This window comes from Doryrhamphus excisus, chromosome 19 (assembly GCF_030265055.1).
Source record: "Doryrhamphus excisus isolate RoL2022-K1 chromosome 19, RoL_Dexc_1.0, whole genome shotgun sequence".
NCBI classification, from domain to species: Eukaryota; Metazoa; Chordata; class Actinopteri; order Syngnathiformes; family Syngnathidae; genus Doryrhamphus; species Doryrhamphus excisus.
Window position 1 is genome coordinate 4,684,428 of NC_080484.1, and position 24,676 is coordinate 4,709,103.

The 24,676-nt window shown below is 44.4% G+C and overlaps 2 protein-coding genes across 5 annotated transcripts; both read right to left on the reverse strand.

The window, feature by feature from the left end:
- Positions 1 to 803: 803 nt before the first annotated feature.
- On the reverse strand, positions 804 to 6,186 carry pla2g3 (phospholipase A2 group III). Its single transcript, XM_058057107.1, has 7 exons — positions 5,739 to 6,186; positions 5,222 to 5,354; positions 2,578 to 2,712; positions 2,299 to 2,504; positions 2,094 to 2,223; positions 1,575 to 1,688; positions 804 to 1,498 (listed from the first exon to the last, which is right to left on the reverse strand). Exons 1-7 carry the CDS (start codon positions 6,184 to 6,186, stop codon positions 1,297 to 1,299), a joined length of 1,368 nt encoding a protein of 455 aa, XP_057913090.1. The 3' UTR covers positions 804 to 1,296.
- A 368-nt stretch (positions 6,187 to 6,554) lies between these two features.
- On the reverse strand, positions 6,555 to 24,559 carry rph3aa (rabphilin 3A homolog (mouse), a). 4 transcript variants are annotated; one of them, XM_058056640.1, is made up of 17 exons: positions 24,373 to 24,559; positions 21,743 to 21,988; positions 12,006 to 12,141; positions 11,814 to 11,943; positions 10,781 to 10,864; positions 10,561 to 10,708; positions 10,185 to 10,268; positions 9,946 to 10,116; positions 9,770 to 9,849; positions 9,633 to 9,707; positions 9,093 to 9,202; positions 8,902 to 9,028; positions 7,939 to 7,992; positions 7,537 to 7,688; positions 7,384 to 7,465; positions 7,223 to 7,319; positions 6,555 to 7,136 (listed from the first exon to the last, which is right to left on the reverse strand). In XM_058056640.1, the coding sequence occupies exons 3-17, from the start codon at positions 12,119 to 12,121 to the stop codon at positions 7,003 to 7,005; spliced, it is 1,644 nt and encodes a 547-aa protein (XP_057912623.1). In that variant the 5' UTR covers positions 12,122 to 12,141; positions 21,743 to 21,988; positions 24,373 to 24,559; the 3' UTR covers positions 6,555 to 7,002. The 4 variants fall into 4 exon arrangements, with proteins under 4 accessions (XP_057912623.1, XP_057912622.1, XP_057912626.1 ...); XM_058056639.1 differs by having other exon boundaries at positions 21,743 to 21,991; XM_058056643.1 differs by lacking the exon at positions 9,770 to 9,849 and having other exon boundaries at positions 21,743 to 21,991.
- Positions 24,560 to 24,676: the final 117 nt, after the last annotated feature.

The window sequence follows — 24,676 nt, forward strand, 5'->3', positions numbered from 1 at the left end:
GTAGCCGCTGCATTCTTTGTAGTGTCCACCAAATGGCGACATCGTCCACACCTCCACCTCCTCAGAAAACAAACACAAAACAATGACATAAATACAGTATATGACATCATATTAATATTATTATTATTATTATTAATATTATTAATAACAATATATTAGTATATCATTTATTAATTTTTATATAATTATATAATAATATATATTAATAAGACAGCTGCGATAGGCTCCAGCACCCCCCGAATGAATGAATGAATATTAATATAATAATATTATTTCTTAAAGGTAACACAAAAACACTTTAATGCATTTGTCAATGGGAATAAATTTAAATATACTACATGTTTGTAAAATTATATTAGAAGTAGAGCGCTGCACAATATGACAATATCATCCAAGCAGTGCAAAAAAATAAAATGGAAAACAATGTTAAATATAATATATGACATAAAATATAAAAAAAATTTCATGTATAATAAAACATTGCGTTATTACTAATATTATACATACAGTAAACCTCGGATATATCGGACTTGGATATATCAGAAATTCGCTCACAACGGACAGATAAAAAAGAACCGATTTTTCTGTAATGCATTTCCAATAAAAATTCATTGCATATATTGGATTTTTTTATAACGGATTTCGCCTATTTCGGACAAAATCTCCAGTCCCGTTCCAATGCATTTCCATTAAATTTCCCTCGCATATATCGGATGGTCGCATCGTGGCGCTCCGATTCGCCAAATCGTGACAGGCCGCTATACGACGTCATTTGCAGCGTTTGCAGCGTTGCCTGCGCGTCCAGGTACATTGGAAACATAGTCAAGGAAGTGCCTTTTTATAACGGATAAAATCCGATTTACGCATATACCGGATATAAATCCGATATATGCGTAAAATGGACATTTTCCGGTATACGCATATAACGGATTTCGCTTATATCGTACAAAACCAGTGGGAACAATTGAATCCGATATATCCGAGGTTTACTGTATTAATATATCATCACACAAGTGGTCAATTTATTCATATGATTTGACATTTTTAATAAAAAAAATCCAACTCATTCTGCCATGTCATTTCTCAAAACAAGATAATGTGCTTATGTACAAATATTTACACTCTAAATAGCTGAAATAAACAACGACATCTGGCAATTAATTTAGGCTAAAAACTGAAAAAAAAAACCTGAAATCAGAAAATAAAGCACATGAATTCACGCAGAAGCACATCAGAATGTTTCAATTCAATATGTAGTTGATGTGAATAAAATAGAAATCATAACGTGTTCTTCCTTCATGTGTGAGTTCCTGCCTTGTTGACTTTGTGCCTCAACATCCTCAGGCAAACTTTATAAACTCTGACTCCCCCTTGTCTTCTTCTGGACCCCCTGACCTTCTCAAGGACGGCCTCTAGGCGGCGCTGCTCCTCCGCATCTGCGTTGGACCGCAGCCTGGGAAGTTCTGCTTCCAGCAGGACGGCAGGTGACCCGCAGCTGCTGGACCCAGACAGTGACAGGAACCATTGTTACTGGACGTGTGTGTCTGTGTGTGTGTGTCTGTGTTTGTACGAACGTTTGGTCACGTGTGCAGTTCGTCTGCACAAAGCACGATTGGGACATGACGTCCAGCAAGATGTTCTGCACCGGGGTCAGTGGCAGGTGCTGCTGAGTCAAGGTGTTGAAGGTTCTAGAAGGCCCGTCAGCAGACAAAACGTGTGATTCAGCAGAAACAAACAAAGACAAACATGTCGCAGATGCACATCATTATGCAAGCCCTGTCCTACTTTTGTGTTATGAAATGTTTGCTCTGTTTGCGGCGTGCACTATTATGTCACAGCTGAGCAGCTGCGGGAACACAACCTCCGCCAAGGCACAGCAACACTGGACATGGCCGCTCAGGCACATGAAGAAATAAATCAAATATAAACAGCTTTCTTTTTTAACCATTGTGGAGTTATGAAGCAAAATACTTCCTCTGAGTGTTATCGCCATCTGGTGGACATGGCAAAGAATGCAGGAATGCTCCACCCACCATGAGGGCCTCTATGCTAAGCTAAAAATGCTAGCAGTGCTCTGCAGGAGGTAGCGGTACCTGCTGGTGCAGCGACAATGGTAAACCATCTTGGACTCGGAGTTGAAGAGTCCATATCTCGTCTTCTTGGGCGGGATTTTGTCCCTGCACTCATCCAGGATCTTAAAGGCGCTGCAGGACCCGTTCTGGCCTGCAGAGGGAGCAGTTTGTTGTCATTGTTTCTCAAATGTGGAAAAACTCAACAACAACGGCAGACGTGACACACCAAGGATTCCCGCCGGCGCGGGGGACGATACAGCCGGCATATGCAAAGCCGGGGGGGTGGTGGTCAGTGACATCATGGCTGAGGGCATGTCCTCCATGAGTAAGGACACGTCGGAGATGTTGACGCTCGGTGCTGTTGCATTGGTCGACTGGTAGAGCGCGGGAGGGTGGACCTCGGCGTACAACGCCATTTTGCTTTCCTTGCACCTGTCGTGGAAGACGCAGGATGGTTAGCTTAGCATAAAAACGCTAGCAACTAGCTAGCATGACGGGTACTCACATTCCAAACCAGTTCCTCTGTGCACACTGCAGCCGGTGGGACAAGTAGAAGCAGTGCATGCTGAGCACGTTGAAGAAGGTGTAGCCAACCACGTCAGACATGCCGTCCCTGGCCTCCTGCAGGCAGCGGCGGAACCTTGTGGCAGTGTGGCGAAGGTCAGACAAGACACGCTGCAAGCTAGGAGCTAGTCGTTAGGAGCTAGGAACTACGAACTTGGAGCTGGGAGCTACAAACCCGGAGATAGGAACTAGGATCTAGTGCAGGGGTGGGCAAACAACGGCCCGGGGGCCACATCCGGCCCGCCAAGTGTTTGAATACGGCCCGCCCAATCTTTCAAAAGTATTTAATTTAAACTCAACATACAACCTGGCATCGTGGCCTGAGCCAACCTTTTGATGGTTGTATCAATTTCGTTGTTTGACATGGTCTGTTGTTTACAAAGTGCTCCTGAAAAAAGAGACACAAGCACATAATAAAATAATAAAAATTAAAATAATAATAATTATATTATTATTATAACTATTATGATTATTATATTTATTATAGTAATGCTAATTATTATATGAATTATATATAATAATATTGTTATATTTGCATATTTTACATAATAATAATATAATAATAATTATTTTAATTTTATTTGAATTATTATAATATTTTATTATTTTTAAAATATTTAAATATAAATATAAAATAATAAATAATAATAGCAGATTGCATGACAATTTTACAGATACAATAATACCAGGTGGACTGTTACGTGTAAAATATATAGTCTGCCCCCCCGGAAATGTTGTTATATCAATGCGGCCCGCGAGTCAAAAAGTTTGCCCACCCCTGATCTAGTGGCTAAGAGCGAAAACTAGGAAGTTAGGAGTTAGGATTTAGGCTAGGAGCTAGACACTAGACGCTAGACAGAGGCCAGGAGCTAGGAAATAGGATCTACGGATTAAGAGCGAAGGGCTTGAAGCAAGGATCTATTGGCTAGGAGCTAGGAGGTAGGAACCAGTAGCTTAAAGCTAGGAACTAGGACCTAGGAGTGGTAGCTAGAACCTAGGATTTAGGCTAGGAGCTAGACACTAGGAGCCCAGAGCCACCAGCCAGGAGGTGATGATGGAGTAGGGGCCAGGAGCTAGGAACTAGGATCTGGGAACTGGAAAAACTTGGCCATAATACCTTGTGGCTTGGAGATAGGAACCAAGACCTGGGTAGGTGCAAGCGACAAGGAGCTAGGAACTAGGAACCAGGAGCCAGTACTTAGGAGTGAATGGCTAGGAGCTAGTGCCTAGGAACCGAGCGCTAGAAGACAGGAGCTAGGAGCAACAAACTAGGAGCAAGGAACTAGGAACCAGGAGCTAGCTTAGACTTACTGGCTAGGAACTAGGACGAGGGAACCAGGAGCTAGAAGCCTGGAGCTAGGAGCAACAAACTAGGAGATAGGAACAAGGATCTACGGCCAAGTGGCTAAGAACTTGGAACTAGGAAGTAGGACAGAGTGGCCAGGAGCTAGGAAATAGGATCTACGGATTAAGAGTGAAGGGCTCGAAGCAAGGATCTATTGGCTAGGAGCTAGGAGGTAGGAGCCAGTAGCTTAAAGCTAGGAACTAGGACCTAGGAGTGGTAGCTAGAACCTAGGATTTAGGCTAGGAGCTATACACTAGGAGCCCAGAGCCACCAGCCAGGAGTTAGTGACGATGGAGTAGGGGCCAGGAGCTAGGAACTAGGATCTGGGAACTGGAAAAACTAGGCCATAAGACCTTGAGGCTTGGAGATAGGAACCAAGACCTGGGTAGGAGCGAGCGACAAGGAGCTAGGAACTAGGAACCAGGAGCCAGTACTGAGGACTGAATGGCTACGAGCTAGTGCCTAGGAACCGAGAGCTAGAAGACAGGAGCTAGGAGCAAAGAACTAGGAACCAGGAGCTAGCTTAGAAGACTTACTGGCTAGGAACTAGGATGAGGGAACCAGGAGCTAGACGCCTGGAGCTAGGAGCAACAAACTAGGAGATAGGAACTAGGATCTAGGGCCAAGTGGCTAAGAACTTGGAACTAGGAAGTAGGACAGAGTGGCCAGGAGCTAGGAAATAGAATCTACGGAGGAAGGATCTATTGGCTAGGAGGTAGGAGCCAGTAGCTTAAAGCTAGGAACTAGGACCTAGGAGTGGTAGCTAGAACCTAGGAATTATGCGATAGGACCTAGGATCTTGTGGCTCGGTGCGAGGAACTAGGAGCTTGGACCTCGTGGCTAGGAGCTAAGAACTAGGTGATATCAACAAGGACATAGTGGCTAGGAGAGAAGGCCTTGGTGGTAGGACGTAGTGGCAAGGAGCTAGGAACTATGAGAAAGGAAGTAAGATCTAATGGCTAGGCATAAGGAGCTATGGGCTAGTAGCTAGGAATTACAATCAAATAGCTAGGAACTAGGAAATAGGAGATTGGTCGTAGGGTCTAGGAGCTAGGAACTAGGAGGTAGGGGCTAGACACCAGAAGCCGGTGGCTAGGAACCAGGAAATAGAAGCTCAGACGAAGTGGCTAGGAGCTAGGAGATGAGGATGAAGATATAAGCCAGGCAGTATCAATTGGTAGGCGCTAGTGGCTGGGAGCTAGGAGTTAGGAGTTAGGAGTTAGGAGCTAGGAGGGCCTACTTGCTGTCGCAGTCGCAGTGGGACATGGTGAAGATGTTGGAGTTGAAGACGCCAAACTGGGAGTGAAAGGACAAGATGGTGTGTTTGCATTGATCGTGCTCACGGCAGCAGCTGTCTGTGTCCGAAAAAACACCTGGGGATGACACGGAAGTCACATGACTCACTCCTGGCACACAGTACATTATTTCCACACGTACACACTTCTTAATGGGGAGTGACGTCCTTCTGATTGGCTACGCTGGACTTTATGGGAGCGACAGCGCCATCTGCTGCTTTGGCACGTGCTTCATATGTAATTATTGCCTTCATATCTCAGCCCTGCAGTACAGTCAAACCTCTAAAGTTGAACACAATCAATAATGTTATAATTTATTATTACCATTTTTAAAAACGTTTCCGGAAACACAAAACTGTGATGGGGGGGTGAGGGGTGGGGCACGGCCCCCTTAAAAAATGGCTTGCCTCCCCCCCTCAAATACAAGTAGAAGTAGGATACTGGAATGTCGGGTATAAGTACCTAAGTCGTCATAAGAGGGCGCCTTGTTTCCTGATCCACACCAAAGAGTTCCTGGAACGATGAAGCCCCTCTTGACACGCTGGTGACCTTTCACATCAGGCGACCACCTCGTGACCCGCAGAGACACGCACGCATCAGCGCGCGCGCGCACGGCTTCGACAAGCTCGCGCGGAGGAGGAAGGAGCTGGTCGCGCTCTCGCTCGCATGCGGAAACGTGCTCGCGTACCGCCTCCGCGTCGTCGCTCCAAGCGCAGGCCAGCAGCGCGCGCTCCCGTGACCACGCGCTGTGGTAGAGCCGCGCGGGGGCGGGCTCCGAGGACAAGAAGGTGACGTGAACGCCCCCGCCAGGTAGGAGTGTTGCGCGCGCACAAGGGTCCCTGGATTCTCCCGCCAAAGTCCATCTCAGGAGAGACGACGTGAGCACGAGCAGGGCAACTGCGCGGGTCATTGTACACGCGCGTCAATGATGGACTGATGGAGGTGTCCGGCTTTAAAGGAGGGCAAAGGGCGGGGCCACAGCCCAAATAAAATCATGTGACATTACTAACACGCAAACACACTAGTGGAGGACATGACACATTGATTTGTGCGACATTATCAGAGTCAAACTTGACACCATTTGATTTTACAGACACCCTCTCGTGGCGGGAGAAGTGCAGGACAACAGCGGGAGACATCCGAGAAGATGTTGGGACACGAGGTCAAGTTCATTTGTCCCACACGAATGTGTCGAAGGCCGAAGCTCACCTGTCTGCCAGCTGATTGGCGGAGAGCGAATATCACGTCACACAGGCAGACGTTTTCGTATCAGTCATTTATTCATAACAACACATGCATGGACACGTGCGCGCTCCAGTTAATAAGGGACCAATCAATGTGATGTCATGTGACACGGGTCAAAGTGGGGATTCCTTCGTGACAACAACAACAGTGCCCCCTCGTGGCCGTCTCCTTGGCAACAAGAGTGATTCAACGGTTCGAAGCACAGGATGGAGTGTTCTGATTGGCTGGCCGGCTGTCAATCAAGCTGCTAGCCACCAAAAAAGCAGAATTGGTTAAAAAGTACTATTTAAAAATAACTTACCATAAATAACTCTTTATTTTCTGGATAAAGCTGAGGATTTGCTAACGTTTTGGACATAATACAATAATTGAGCGTGCTTCAAACAGTGTCACCAAAAAGTCACCAAAAAGTGTCCCTGAAAGACAACAAAGAGGCGAGCACAGGAAGAGAAGACGACACAAGTAGCGCTACATGTCTTGGCTAGTCGTCAAACTGGACGCTGTTGTCGTTGACCAGCACGTGCCAGCGTTCGATCTTCTTGTCTTTGTTCTTCAGACATTCGTACCAGTGCTTCAGACACTCGCCTTTCGCCTGAATGCCCAGCTGGCAGCCTCCTACACAGTGAACAACTACATCAATTTCTCTTCTTTTATGCTAACCGTGCATGGCCAGCCAAGCGTGGATGTGGAGGACTTCTCACCGATGAAGTCGTTGGACTTTCCCATGTCGTAGTCCCACACGGAGATGTCCAGCGTTTTCTTGGCCAGTTCTCCGTGCTTTACTTCGTAGCTGAACTCCTGGAAACGACACCGTGAAGACGTCGCTGATGTAAAAACGTCAACGTGAACGTGAAGGACACACCTCCTGGAACTCTGGATTGAGGGTCTTCTTCTTGATCTGCGTCTTGTTCTTGGCTTTCTTTCCCATGTCAGGCTTCAGACATCTGATGAAGATGAGAGGGTGAAGATGAGAGGGTGAAGGATGTCCAAGTCATGGTTCCAAGAGCGCACTTACACTTTGACAAAAGGGTCCGAATAGCCGTTGGAATCCATGGCGGCCAGGTGGGCGCAGCGGACCACGCCCACCACGAGACGTCCCTGCTGGCTGTTGTATGTCAGCGACACCAGGATGCGACCTCTGTCCTCGGAGTCCTCGTCCTCATTTAACTGCACACACACACACACGCACACACACACACACACACACGTCATGTGCCCAATTATGGCATTCCATAAATTAAATCCCTTTTTTGGTATTTTTAAATATTAATATTATATTAATATTATTAATAATGTTTTTATAATGTAATATTAATAATATTATATAACATTAATATTAGTACTATTATTATATCATATTAATATTATAAATGTAATATTAATATTAAAAATATTGAAGAAATTAGAAGATTCTCACATCATCCTCATAAAGAGCCATTCCTCGTGTTTGACCCCCCACTGCTTTTTTCACCTGCCAATCAAACAAAAACAACAGTTAGGTCTTACTTGTGTAAACATTTACACTAACAAATCCCTAATCTCAAGTACAAAGTTCCTCTTACATAAAAAACGGGGAAAAAGAGAAAATCCATCCATTTTCTATGCCACTTATCCTCACTAGGCTATGCAGGAGCCTATCCCAGCTGTCTTCAGGTGACAGGCGGGGTACACCCTGGACTGGTGGCCAGCCAATCACAGGGCACATATAGACAAACAACCATTCACACTCACATTCATACCTATGGACAATGTTGAATGCATGAGAAAATAATAAGAATATAATAATAAAATAAGAAATAGAATAAGAAATGATGATGCTACAAATAAAAAATATATATGAATATTTAATAATATTTAAATAGTCATTCATTCATTTTCTACCGCTTATCCTCACGAGGGGTGCGGGGGATGCTGGAGCCTATCCCAGCTGTCTTCGGGCGAGAGGCGGGGTACACCCTGGACTGGTGGCCAGCCAATCACAGGGCCCATATAGACAAACAACCATTCACACTCACATTCATACCTGTGGCCAAATGACTTAGCATGTTTTTGGAATGTGGGAGGGAAAACCCACGCATGCACTGGGAGAACATACAAACTCCACACAGAGATGGCCGAGGGTGTGATCGAACTCGGGTCTCCTAGCTGTGAGGTCTGCACGCTAACCACTCGACCACCATGCAGCCCATATTTAATTATTTTCTTCCTAAATTGGCTTTTTTGTGTCCCTCGTTGCATTGAAGAGGTTCACTTGTTTACACTGCCCCACAGTGGCTAGAAACGTCATTACACTATAAAAATGCTTTCTAGGAGGTCAGACTGGAAGAGTCCAATTTGAATGTGAGATTGTTTGGTGGTTTAAGTGCTGAAGTGTTCCTACCGGAATAACCCTCTCCAAGCAAACATTAAACTTCTTCTCCTGGTTGAACTTGAGCTTCTTCAGCGCCACCCGCGTCTCTCCGATGAACTCGTTGTGTCCGAACGTGTCCTCGTCATTCACGGACAGCCTGTAGAAACACGCTGCTGTTGAAGCCAAAGAACAGCTCGGTAGTGTGAAACTCGTGACGGTACCGTAAAGTCTTTCTGGACATTTCGTCATCAGAGATGCCGTGATAGACTAGCGTCTCATTCCACACCGGATTCAGGGTGTTCTTCAGGGTTTTGGTGCGAAGCTTGTTGGACTAAAGGACACGATGACAGCAAAAGCAACACCACTCTGTATACAATATAAAGCAGTCTGGAAAGACACAAGAACAGCACCATCTGGTGGTACAGCTAGGGATTCATGAGTCGTGAGTTCAAAGACTGGAGTTTCACTGACTGACCCGACGAAGACTCGAGTACAGCTGACTCCCGGTTTGACAAACTCAATTTCACCGACTCCTGGGTGTTCTACGAGAATTTAAGTTGAAGAGAATTTAATAGAAAAACAAAAACTGAGTTTTACTGATTCACGGGGGCTTAACAAACGCTGAGGTTTCACTGACTCATGGGTACTCAAAAAAAGTACTCGATTCACTTCAGTGAGTGAGTCATAAAAACTGGAGTCAGGTAAAGGAGTCGGGTTTCCTGGCACATAGCCAACGGTTGCTATGGCAACAATGGTGGTACCTTACTGGCGCCAGGCAGCAGGTGGAGTTTGACGTACGGATCAGCCAGCCCGTTGGAGTCCATCGGCTTCAAGCCCTGAAACAGGAAGCAGAAGAAGAAAAGTTGCGTTGTTGTTGTTTGTTAGGAATCAAACCAACCTTGGCCTTGATGATGCAACAGTGGAGCTCATGAAGTTCCTGCTCGTACACGACGCTGAACTCCAGAGACCCCAGCGTGGCTTTCACAATAAAAGCATAAAGACAAGTTTTGTCTCCAGGCGCTCAGTGTGGGATATCGACTGTTTTCCTCGGAGAAACAAAGCAATCCGTCTCACTGGCGTCATCAGAGTCGTCCTCCTCCTGCTGCTGTGTTCCATCAGCGGGTGGTCCCGGGGGAGCGGGATCGATGCGAGGAGGATTGGCTGCCGGTTCGATTCTACTGGCAGACATTTGGACAGCAGCCGCATGAGGGGGCGGGGTCCCATCCCCGCAGGGGACGATGTGGTCTACAGCAGAGCAACTTGATGGTGAGTCTCTCATTGACATGTTGGAAAAATCTCAGTGGAGGCTTCACCTGAGGAGGTCCCGCTGAACACAACCTGATTGGCTGCTCCGGTTTGGCCGCTCTGTGGTCCACCTTTTGGAATCCTTTGTGATTCTGACACACAAAAACCACAAAAACATCAATCTTGTCTTCCAGTTCAGATGTGGCGTCCCACAAGGCACCATTCTTAGTCCCTTTCTGCTCTCAAATAATGTTGAATTATTCTATATTTATTCTATTATCTGTGAAATAGATCTGAAATATCATCATAAAAATGATTCAAGGTTTTATTTTTAGTGCAGCACAGCAATATATCCCACAGCACAACATGGAGGGGCATCCAGGAATACATTAATAACATCTTCAAATGTCCTTTCACAATAAAGTTCTCCAGTATTATATTTACCAGGCTGCTGATGAGCTTGTGTAGGCTCCATCGTTTCATCAGAACTGTTCTCAGCACCGGAGCATGGAGGTCTGGATAGAGACAGAGGGGCGGGAAGGAGATGCTGGCCCCTCCCCTTGTAAAACCACGCCCCTGAACGCCTCTGGACCTGCAGGAGCGCTGACAGTCAGCCAGGTGGAGGTCAGCTTGTGTCGGCGGTTCCGATCGACGCGCTACTCACTTCTTGATGCTCGCTGCAGATCCTGCACAGCCACACGGAACCCGAGCCGCTGTTGCGTTGGACGCCGCAGGGATGACACACTTGCTGCAGAGAGAAGTGCAATAAACGTCATTTTGAATTATCTAATTATTTCATCTGGAAATCTTTTATTATTTTGTTGATTATTTATTGATTATTATTATACAAGTAATGAAGGAATAAATTTTAGTTTAAATTGTTCAATTAATTCTGTAATAAAATATTTATATTTTAAGGTTTTGAAAATGTAACTATTTAATTATTTGATTAATAAAATATAAATTAAAGCGTTGAGTTAAATCTTACATTATGTAATTAATTATTTCATTTGAAATGAAATATTTATATTAAATATATTTATATTATATTATATTAATTAAATTAATGTATTTCAGAACTATTCAATTAATTATATAATTAATTATTAAATTAACAATTTGGATTTTTATTAATTAATTGATTAATTAATTGCATACATTCAATGATTATTTAATTTAAAAATAGAAATTTCATTTATATTTAAAGTTAATAAATAAATTTTTAGTTTAATTTCATTTTAAAGTAATTGTTTATGGAATAAAAATATCAATATTTTCAGTTTTTAAAATAGAAAATAAAATAAATCCCTTATTAATTACATAACATTTTTAATGAATACACTTCAAGGAATTATGTACGTAATTATTAATTTAAAAATAAAAACATGTATATTTTTTTAAATGATCAAATTAATGAAATGTAGTTTTTAAATCAATACTGAATGTGATTTATTATTTAATGAAATAAAATTGGAATAGTAAATTTTACACACATTAATATTCATATTTTTACAATCTATTTTATGTTGATGAATTTACAAACTACCTGAAACACCATCATTACTGTTAATATTGAAAGACATAAGTTAGATGCTGTGCGATGAATAAAGTGTCCAGTGACTGCGTGTCCTCGTCATGTGATCAACTGTGTGTCCAACCGAGTGCTGAGCTTTCACTGCCAACATTCACTCACGTACTTTTGTACAGTGCACACAGAGTACGGCCGTGACCCCCGGCGTCCCGAAAGACGAGCTGCAGAGAAAACATCGAGAGTGCCCGTCCCCGCACGCTGTCCTCCTGATGTCGTCCAGGCGGCTGGAGAGGCGACTGCAGCAAACACAAACACATGAGAAACATGTCCAACGTCTCCGACGTGATGGACGTCTCACTTGATACGCTGCTGCTCCATGGCCTCCATCTTGGCGGCACGGGCCAACACGCCGTTGATGATCTCCTTCTCCTCATCGGTGAGCTCGTCCCCTGGGGGGCCGCCAGACCTGTTCATCGTCCAAAGGATGTTGAACCCTGAGTGCAGCCCACACAAACACAAATCGACAGAGAACGTCAATATCAAGCAAGCAGGAGAGTTTTATACTGGGAGGTGTGAGCCATGTGTTGAAAATGACATTGGGGTAGTGTCCCCCAGGGCCCAGCAGGTGGTGCTGTTTGTATTTATGTCATGGAACAAGTCAGACATATGTTTTGAAGAGCTAGGCCTTTAGTGGAGGTGTTCGGTGTTTAGATGGACATGATGAATGTAAAGTAGGCGTGACATATTTCACTCTAACAACCTCCATGAGACAAGCGGGGCCCCCTCGACTCCCGGTAAAGGTCTGAGAGGATCTCATTAGACAGCCCTCATTTATTCGTCCTCTGCTGCCGGCGGCGGCCTTTGGTGGTCCCGCCCACCAGCCGCTGACAATGGCGCGTCGGCGTCTGCTTGTTAACTTTTTGACAGGAACCTTGTTAAAAGGGAGGATGAGCTCGCCTGTTAGCCGTCGGAGATGACTCAGCGATTTCACTCTCACCCTCAAGAAGCCGCTCAGCCTGCTTGTGTCGCCCGACCCTCCGCCGCCCGCTAACCGTCAGGGGGCGCCCGCTGACGTGAAATACGTTAGCGGCTCGGTGACCTTCATCTTTTTCCCGCCTCCTCGCTGGAAATGTCAGGAGCTGGCTGTCGCTGCGGCAGCTTGACAGACTGATGTGTGTGTGTGTGTGTGTGTGTGCGCGCCTGGAAGGCTTTGCAAGGGAAGGTAGGGTCAGCGGGAAAGAAAAGGTTCAGTGATGTCAGTGAGTCACCACTTCATGGACACGCACACACACACACAATTTGGAAAACTCACAGCAGTACAACAAAAAGTGGAAAGAATGCCTCCAACAAAGCTAACCGTGCTAATTACGGTGAGGATGAGAAGGTGCGTTTGTATTTCCAGGGAAATGTCTGGAAGGCCGCGGCAGATGCGGTAGAACTAACGTTAGCTGTCAGCGAGCACCAGCTGCTCGCTACCTCGCCGACAGTCACGTGGCGCCTGAATGTGAACATGATGGCTTATTTAGACGCACGAGATGCTCCAAATATGACAAAAAATCTCCGTGATTCAGCATGGACGTACAAACACAGGGCGCTAGATTTTGTTGTATTGTATATTTGATGAATGTCACCCTTTTTAATACGAACCCCACGTACAAGAGACCCCCACTTTTTGCAAAAAAAATGTTTTTATTAATACAAACCCTACTGCTAGCTTGAAATTGACGTTCATTCATTCATTAATTCATTTTCTCGGGGGTGCTGGAGCCTATCCCAGCTGTCTTTGGGGTGAGAGGCGGGGTACACCCTGGACTGGTGGCCAGCCAATCACAGGGCACATATAGACAAACAACCATTCACACTCACATTCATACCTATGGACAATTTGGACTCGCTAATTAAGCTAGCATGTTTTTGGAATGTGGGAGGAAACCGGAGTACCCGGAGAAAACCCACGCATGCACGGGGAGAACATGCAAACTCCACACAGAGATGGCCAAGGGTGGGATTGAACTCGGGTCTCCTAGCTGTGTGGTCTGCGAGTGTGAGTGTGAATGGTTGTTTGTCTATATGTGCCCTGTGATTGGCTGGCCACCAGTCCAGGGTGTACCCCGCCTCTCGCCTGAAGACAGCTGGGATAGGCTCCAGCACCCCCTCTGCGACCCTTGTGAAGATAAGTGATAGAAAACGAATGAATGAATACTAATAATAATGATAATAATAATACGGCTACACGGCAGACGAGTGGTTAGTCCGCAGACCTCTCAGTGAGGAGACCTGAGTTCAATTCCACCCTTGGCCATCTCTGTGTGGAGTTTGCATGTTCTCCACGTTCATGTGTGGGTTTTCTCCGGGTACTCCGGTTTCCTCCCACATTCCAAAAACATGCTAGGTTAATTAGCGACTCCAAATTGTCCATAGGTATGAATGTGAGTGTGAATGGTTGTTTGTCTATATGTGCCCTGTGATTGGCTGGCCACCAGTCCAGGGTGTACCCCGCCTCTTGCCTAAAGACAGCTGGGATAGGCTCCAGCACCCCCCATGACCCTCGTGAGGATAAGCGGTAGAAAATGAATGAATGAATGAATGTTAACTTGTTGTTTTGTTGCACCGTAAGCAAGTATGCTGTTCTGTTTGATGACAACATAGATGGCCCCTCTGTCAAATGTTTTAACCTAGCGTGGCCCGTGAATCGAATGGATTGCCCACATCTGGCCTAGCCATTTTATCGCTTTTCTGTTCAGTTGCTGCTTCAAAATGTCTAATTTAAAATGCTTTGGACCCAAAAAAAAAAAAACAAGCTGTGGCTTGCCAATGGCCCCTGAGCAACACTTTGAACACCCTTCAGGAATCCTAACTGGAATTAAAGGTAGGTTTTGTGCAGCTCAATGATACCTTTAAAACAAATAAATGTAGGTTTATTCCAGTGTAGTCCGCCATCATAATCTACCAGTCGTCTTTTTTTAAGCCTTAGCGTAAAAGCAAGCCTACATGTTCCATTTTGACCCTTTCCGCAGCAAACTGATCCTTAAAGTGGTCACATGTTCCAAACATGTTGCTCCGCCCTGAAGGTCGTGAACTTCCACGAGCGCCGCCAAGGACGCGTCATCATCTCATCACTGCGTGATTTACATGCCTCATATGGCTGCACTTGACTGAGGGGACGCGGCGACCTCGACGTGTTCTCTACGTGTGTGTGTGTGTGTGCATGTAGTTGTGTGTGTGTGCGTGTGTGTGTGAGATTACAGGTCATTACTTCCAAACGGCTCTGAGAGATGATTGTGGCGAGCACGGGAGCGCTTTGCTAGCGTCCACTTACACTTGTCGTAAATCCATCAGCGTTCAGAGCATCACGGTTTCGCTGCTGTTATCAAGACTACATCTGTCATCATGTCTTTCACTAGCTAAGACATACGTAGCATCTGCTTGTAGCATCGGAGCCATCATGACGGCAGGGCGCCACCTGGAAGGTTGTTCTATTACCTCTCCCGTCTCTCCTATGCATTTGGAAGTGAGCCCTGAAAGAAATTTGGGATGGCTCAAAACGCTTGGTTTCGGAAGGAGTGGTAAAACTACCCCTTTTGTGATGTCACAGAGGAGAGGACTTCCTTATATGGGCATGGCTGTAAGCCAGATAAACTCTCTGTCCTTCCCCAAGCTCTGTCAACGGCATTTGTTTTTGTGAACACGAACGTGAAATATCCGCCAAATTCTTGCTCGAGCCAGAAGCAGAGCGCTCTCACCAGGAAAGGGCGCCCTCGTGTCCGGCTTCTGAGTTCCACTACACTTCTGACAAAGTGTGTCCGACAGTGGGGGCGAGGTTGAGTTCATACATGCTAATTCAGGGGTCTCCAGCCAGTAAATCGTAAAGCTACCAGTAGCCACTAAACACTTTTCAATTAGCTCGCTAAAGACGTTCCTATTTTGGCGTGTGAGCAATCACAGCGGAGTGGGTGTGCCCACAGCTGGGATAGGTGGAGATGCTGGAAGATTTTGAAAGTTTTCTGTGCAGGTTATTGTGTGTAGCTGCTCTATAGGAGTCCACAACTCAACACTCAATACAAAATGAGCATAATAGTCCCCCTTGAAAGGTGTTATTTTTCACAGACAGGGTGTATTACTTTTTCTGTTCATGTACATGTTCATGTACAGCTAAATTATTGTTATGTGCAATATTTCCATCATTGCCTCTGTTACTACCTCAATCATATTTATTTAACAACCCAATACAATACACTCATATGTGACTTTACTCACTTGTATACACCAGTCATTATTCGCACTATGACCCATTTATCATTGCACTAAAATTAATATATCTGCAATATGTCTGCTCCTGCATATGCTCCTGTGCAATACTATGTGTATATTTTGGATATCTTGTATATATCTTGTATATTCATTCATTCATTCATTCATTTTCTACCGCTTTTTCCTCACGAGGGTCGCGGGGGTGCTGGAGCCTATCCCAGCAGTCTTCGGGCGAGAGGCGGGGTACACCCTGGACTGGTCGCCAGCCAATCACAGGGCACATATAGACAAACAACCATTCACACTCGCATTCGTACCTATGGACAATTTGGAGTGGCCAATTAACCTAGCATGTTTTTGGAATGTGGGAGGAAACCGGAGTACCCGGAGAAAACCCACGCATGCACGGGGAGAACATGCAAACTCCACACAGAGATGGCCGAGGGCGGGGACCGAACCCTGGTCTCCTAGCTGTGAGGTCTGCGCACTAACCACCAGACCGCCGTGCCGCCCTATCTTGTATATATTTTGTTAAATTGTCTTTTTTACTCTACTTTTACATACTTTAAAAAAAAAAAAACTTGACTACTGCACTGAAAGGAGAAGCTCTCCAATCTCGTTGTACATCTTGTATAATGACAATAAAGGCCATTCCATTCCATTCCATTCCGTTATCCCTCACCACATTGCAGTTTGAATTTCGCAGCCAGGGGCTTATCACGGTCGGGTCTGGAACCAGTTCCCAGTGATGAATGAGGGATTACTGGGATGCCATGGTTGAATACTGTGCTATTTTGCCAACAGTTCCACGGGCCGGTGTGTGACACATACGATCTATAGGTTTGACGTGTGTCAGTATTCCAGTGGGCGCTATAAAAGCCATACAGACCTGCTGTGTAATTAACACTGATGCACACTGACATGCACACACACACTAGTGAGGTGGGAGGGGGGGGGCCTGATTGTCAAACACCATCAGACATGCCGACACCAGCGTTACAAATTGACTTGAAGTCCGAGGAAAAACCAGCCTGAAGAGGAAGGGGCGGAGCCGTGTTAATAGCTGTGTTTTCATTCCTGGGGATTATTATGGGATGGCGTAAAGCCTCCTGTAGGTGTAACCTGGAGTTACACATCCGTCCAAGAGATCCATCTTCAGTTTTCTCTTATCCTCATCCTTCTAAGCCCCGCCTCCTGCCTGTCAGTCACCTGGCTGTTTAACCCAGCCCCCACTTCCTCCTCAACTTCTGTGGCGCACGTGGGCGCGGACAGCTTGGAGCGTCACATCCCATCAGAGGAGTGATGGAGGGAAGATTTGTTTTGGTTTGAAGGATGTAAACATTAGGTATGCACTGGAAGAATAAGGATACAGGACTTCCCATGATGCACGGCGAGACCAAGGATACAGGACTTCTTATGATGCATTGCGAGACCAAGGATACAGGACTTCCCATGATGCATTGCAAGACCAAAGATAGGACTTCCCATGATGCATGGCGAGACCAAGGATACAGGACTTCCCAAGATGCATAGCAAGACCAAGGATAGGACTTCCCATGATGCATGGCGAGACCAAGGGTAGGACTTCCCATGATGCATGGCGAGACCAAGGACACAGGACTTCCCATGATGCATTGCGAGACCAAGGATACAGGACTTCCCATGATGCATTGCAAGACCAAAGATAGGACTTCCCATGATGCATGGTGAGACCAAGGATACAGGACTTCTTATGATGCATTGCGAGACCAAGGATACAGGACTTCCCATGATGCATGGCGAGACCAAGGACACAGGACTTCCCATGATGCATGACGAGACCAAGGATATGACTTCCCATGATGCATTGCGAGACCAAGGATACAGGACTTCCCATGATGCATGGCGAGACCAAGGGTAGGACTTCCCATGATGCATGGTGAGACCAAGGATACAGGACTTCTTATGATGCATTGCGAGACCAAGGATACAGGATTTCCCATGATGCATTGCAAGATCAAGGATAGGACTTCCCATGATTCATGGTGAGACCAAGGTTACAGGACTTCCCATGATGCATTGCGAGAGCAAGGATACAGGACTTCCCATGATGCATTGCAAGACCAAAGATAGGACTTCCCATGATGCATGGCGAGACCAAGGATACAGGACTTCCCATGATGCAAGGCGAGACCAAGGATAGGACTTCCCATGATGCATGGTGAGACCAAGGATACAGGACTTCTTATGATGCATTGCGAGACCAAGGATACAGGACTTCCCATGATGCATGGCGAGACCAAGGACACAGGACTTCCCATGATGCATGACGAGACCAAGGATAGGACTTCCCATGATGCATTGCGAGACCAAGGATACAGGACTTCCCATGATGCATGGCGAGACCAAGGGTAGGACTTCCCATGATGCATGGTGAGACCAAGGATACAGGACTTCTTATGATGCATTGCGAGACCAAGGATACAGGATTTCCCATGATGCATTGCAAGATCAAGGATAGGACTTCCCATGATTCATGGTGAGACCAAGGTTACAGGACTTCCCATGATGCATTGCGAGAGCAAGGATACAGGACTTCCCATGATGCATGGAGAGACCAAGGATAGGACTTCCCATGATGCATGGCAAGCCCAAGGATACAGGACTTCCCATGATGCATTGCAAGATCAAGGATAGGACTTCCCATGATTCATGGTGAGACCAAGGTTACAGGACTTCCCATGATGCATTGCGAGACCAAGGATACAGGACTTCCCATGATGCATTGCAAGATCAAGGATAGGACTTCCCATGATGCAAGGCGAAACCAAGGACACAGGACTTCCCATGATGCATGACGAGACCAAGGGTAGGACTTCCCATGATGCATTGCGAGACCAAGGATACAGGACTTCCCATGATGCATGGCGAGACCAAGGGTAGGACTTCCCATGATGCACTACAAGACTAAAGATGCTTGACTGTGGCGAGACTCAGGATGCGAGACTTACCATAATGCACGGCGAGATGCGAGACCGCCAGTGACGACCTCATGAGATCCAATTAGAAAGCTCGGTCAGAAGACCTCCACCAAGGCATAACAATTGTAAACGTCCTTCTGATTTACTGTAGTGGCAGTAATACACACATAATACACACATACACACATAATACACACATGACACACTGCCCCACTTGTCCACCATGCAAGCACACCAAAAGTAAAAATACATTTTATCTGGATCTGCACCAAAATGTACTATCCGAAGACTCTACACAAGTACTACAACATTAGTACCGAGCAAGTAATACACAAGTACTACATAGCACACAGCCACTACACAGGTACTACACAGTCAATGCACAAGTACTACACAGTACACAACCACTACACAAGTACTACACAGCCGCTACACTAGTACATAAACACTACACAAGTAGCACACAGTTACTACACAAGTACTACATAGTTACACAACCACAAAACAAGTACTACACAGTGCACAGCCACTACACAACTACTACATGGCCACTGCACAAGTACACAGCCACGAGTCAAGTACAACACAGTCCACAGGCACTACTACTTGTAGTACATAACCACTACACAAGTACTATATTGTACACAGCCACTGTACAAACACTACATAGCCAATACAGAAATACATCACTGCAAGCCAGTACACAACAGCCCGTACAAGTGTGTACACAGTAACTACATGTATAGTACACAGCTACTACACAGTACACAGTCACTACACTTAGTAGTAGTAGTACGTAACCACTACACAAGTAGTACACAGCCACTACACGTATACTAGAAAGACGATACATAAGTATTACATAGTTACACAACCTCTACACAGTACACAGCCACTACATTTGTAGTACATAACCACAACACAAGTAGCACACAACGACTACACAACTATGCAGTACACAGCCATTGTACAAACAATACATACCCAATAGAGAAATACTACAGATGACTGCAAAATTAGTAACAACGACCTGTACACAAGTGTGTACTACACAGTACACAGCAACTACACACATAGTACACTACCCTACACAAGTACTACATAGCCAGTACACAAAAACTATATAACTCAACAAAATAAGTACACAAAGGTGTACTACACAGCACACCGCCACTGCACAAGTAGTAGACAAGCAGTATACGAGTAGTAGACAGGGTGTATACAGTATGACTAGGAGACAGGCAGTACTGTACACGAGCAGTAGACAGGCAGTACTGTACACGAGTAGTAGACAGGCAGTACTGTATACGAGCAGTAGACAGGCAGTACTGTACATGAGTAGTGGAGAGTTAGTACTGTACACGAGTAGTAGACAGGCAGTACTGTATACGAGTAGTAGACAGGCAGTACTGCATACGAGTAGTAGACAGGTAGTACTGTATATGAGCAGTAGACAGGCAGTACTGTATATGAGTAGTGGAGAGTTAGTACTGTACACAAGTAGCAGACAGGCAGTACTGTATACAAGTAGTAGACAGGCAGTACTGCATACGTGTAGTAGACAGGTAGTACTGTATATGAGCAGTAGACAGGCAGTACTGTATATGAGTAGTAAAGAGGTAGTAGTGTATATGAGCAGTAGACAGGCAGTACTGTATATGAGTAGTAGACAGGTAGTACTGTATATGAGCAGTAGACAGGCAGTACTGTATATGAGTAGTAGACAGGTAGTACTGTATATGAGCAGTAGACAGGCAGTACTGTATATGAGTAGTAAAGAGGTAGTACTGTATATAAGCAGTAGACAGGCAGTACTGTACACGAGCAGTAGACAGGCAGTACTGTACACGAGTAGTAGACAGGCAGTACTGTACATGAGTAGTGGAGAGTTAGTACTGTACACGAGTAGTAGACAGGCAGTACTGTATATGAGTAGTAGACAGGCAGTACTGTACAGTGTACACGAGCAGTAGACAGGTAGTACTGTATATGAGCAGTAGACAGGCAGTACTGTATATGAGTAGTAAAGAGGTAGTACTGTATATAAGCAGTAGACAGGCAGTACTGTATATGAGTAGTAAAGACGTAGTACTGTATATAAGTAGTAGACAGGGAGTACTGTATATGAGTAGTAAAGAGGCAGTACTGTATATAAGTAGTAGACAAGTAGTACTGTATATGAGTAGTAAAGAGGTAGTACTGTATATAAGTAGTAGACAAGTAGTACTGTATATGAGTAGTAAAGAGGTAGTACTGTATATAAGTAGTAGACAAGTAGTACTGTATATGAGTAGTAAAGAGGTAGTACTGTATATAAGTAGTAGACAGGCCGTACTGTATATGAGCAGTACAGAAGTAGTACTGTATATAAGTAGTAGACAGGCCGTACTGTATATGAGCAGTAAAGCGGTAGTACTGCATCTAAGTAGTAGCGTGTGTGTAGTGTTGCGGGTAAGGAGGAGGATTAAAGGAGCATGGGAAAGAGCAGGAAGTCAATAAAGTTGATTCTGTTGGAAGAAGAATAAAAAAAGTCACTATTGCTAATTGATACCACTAAGCCCTTCCTCCTCCTCCTCCTCCTCCTCCTCCTCCTCCTCCTCCTCGCTGCCACAGCTCGTTAGACAGTCAATGACCCCAACGAGGAGGCCAAGGAGGTGACACAACGCCTCCTCGTCGCCCTTTTAGAGTTTGCTTTGTTTTGTCGTTAGCGTAGCTTATCATTAAGATGTCCCGTCTCTGTGGTTGAATGCGTATGACAGCATCAATAAAGCTCACTTTAAAAGTTTGCCCCCCCCCCACCACACTGAATAAAAAGTGTAAATAGATGAAATATGAATGGAAAATTGGGGGGATAAAAATATCCAAAAATGAAAGCTTGACTCACCTGTCAAAAAGAAATCTGCCGGCTTCAGTGTGATGCTGTCAGCATCCTGTGCTGGCTGCTGTGTGCTCGCATCCCCCCCGCATCACGCCGAAGTAGCATCCTGGCTCCGCCTCCTCCTCCTCCTCCTTCGGGTCTCACGCTCACTTTCACCAAACGTGTCCGCTCACATCTCATCAGCGGACGGGGCGATGAGAGGCGCCTCTTGCTCAACGCCCGGCCTCCATCTTGGTCATTTTTCACACCAAACTGCTAATCAATAATAATAATAATATTAGTAGTAGTAGTAGTAGTATTATAAATTATAATATATAATATATAATATATAATATATAATATATAATATATAATATATAATATATAATATATAATATATAATATATAATATATAATATATAATATATAATATATAATATATAATATATAATATGTAATATGTAATATGTAATATGTAATATATAATATATAATATATAATATATAATGTACATGAGTAGTAGACAGGCAGTACTGTACACGAGTAATAGACTGGCATATTATATATTATATATTATTATTATCAATAATAGTAATAATAATATTAGTAGTAGTAGTATTAGTGGTATTATTATAAATTACTATTACATAATATATATTTAATATTTAATATTTAATGATAAACAATAAATGATAGGTGATAGGATGCTAACTATATGCTACATTTGCAAACATCGTGATGTATTATAGCGCTTGGACAACACACTGTAACCTTCTAATGAGAGAGCGTAAACAAAAATCATAACAATAGATGAGTTATTAAGCATTAATAACACAATAATAATAATAACAAATATTTTTTTAAAACACCAAAGAGGATACCCCATATGTACAAATATCCAATCATAACTAAGAAATCAAATAGATGTTTAAAATATAAATGTACTCACGTTTTAATCTGCAAGAAGCACTACACAAGTAGTTCACAGCCACTTTAAAAAATATTACACATGTACTACACAAGTACCACACAATACACAGCCACTACAACACAAGTAGTACATAGCTATGACCTAAGCAGTAAATTAGCTATTAAACATAGCACTACACAAGTAGTACACAGTGTCGACACAAGTGCTATGCAGCCAATACACTACATAGTACTACATAGTATTACATAGTTACACAAGCTCTACACAAGTACTACACAGTACACGGCCACAGCCACGACATACATAAGTAGTACACAGCTACTACTACACAAGATGTACAAAGTTGCTACACAAGTAGTACAGAGTTCGGCACACAACTTAAGTAGTACACAGTCACTACTACACATGCAGTACATAGCTATTACCTAATCAGTAAATAACTATTAAACATAGCACTACACAAGTAGTACACAATGTCTACACAAGTAATACACGGCTAATATAAAAATACTACATCGTTAGACAACCTCTACGCAAGTACTACCCAGTACATGACTGCTACACAAGTAGTACACAGCCACTACAAAAGTGCTAAACAGTTACTATCCAAGTAGTACAAAGCCAAGACATAATTAGTACACAGCTACTACCAAAATACACAGCCCATACTACACAAGTAGTACAGAGCTACTACACAAGTGGGAGATAGTCACAACATCAGTAGTACACGACCAGCCATTACTACACAAGTAGTGTGGCACAATACACAAGTGGTACACAGCCCCGATATAAGCAGTACACAGCTGTGGTGACTATACAATACTACATAGTTGCACAACCTCTACACAGGTACTACACAGTACACAGCCATGACACAATAACTGCATGGTTAATACACAAATACTACATAACACTGCAAAATTAGTACACAACAAGCAGTACACAGCCACAAGACAAGTACTACATCATCATAGCCACTATACAAGTAGTACACAAGGTCTACCTAGCCAATACACAAATACTACATAACACTGCAGAATTACTACACAACACCAGTACACAAGAGTAGTACACAACTTTTACCTAAGTAGTAAATAGCTAGTAGTAGTACACAGAAAATGGTACACAGTCACTGCACAAGTAGTACACTGCTACTGCCCAAGTACTTCAATGTAATTGTGCATCCAGCTACCAGTAGTGAGTGTTAGCGTACTTGTACAAGCACAATAATAAGTGTCAATCAATCAATCAAAAGTTGTCATTTGAATTTTTTTTGAGCGGCTGTCAAAGGTGCGTGCGCACACCAATACTCCCCCCCCCCCTCCCCCCGTCTATTTCCGCTTCGTGTTTGCGCCCCAAGGCGAACAGCTGCGTGTGAGTATTATGTGCAGTACAATACAAATCCAATTGGTCTTAGCCATGATGTCATTGCCGCTGCTCAGCAAAGCGCCGAGGTCACCTGAAGGCATCTTCAACGAGTCTTTATGTCAGACCCCTGAAAAGGAGCAAGAGCAGCACTTTGATGCCTGAAGTGGACTTTAACGTGACCCAGCCGGCCATTAGAGCTTCGGCAAACAATGGACGACCACCACCAATGACTGCTGCTGCCCCCTAGCGGCACGGACAAGTACATGAGCGGACACGTTGCATTTCAAACAAGGGTCATTTTGCATAAAATAACGGAAATACCTACTTTGCTTTACTTTAACTAGCTAAACGTTCTTACCAATTTAAAAAGAAGCTGAGCAAGTGAAGTCGGAAGCCTGCTGGCCGCTTCAGCGACACCAGCGAGTATTGATCAGCTGGCACATCAATCAGTCAATCAAGTCGTCAATAGAACCCATTAGCGAAAAGGTGCTGAGGTCCTTATTCGCAACGCGGGTCAGCAAACGCCATTTTCAGCGAGACGTGGGGGTGCAGCTGATGACAAACGACGGATAAATGCCAAATTAATGACGTGAAAGCCCAGCGGGAGGTCAGTCACGTGTGTGTGTGTGTGTGTGTGTGTGTGTGTGTGGACCGCGGGGATG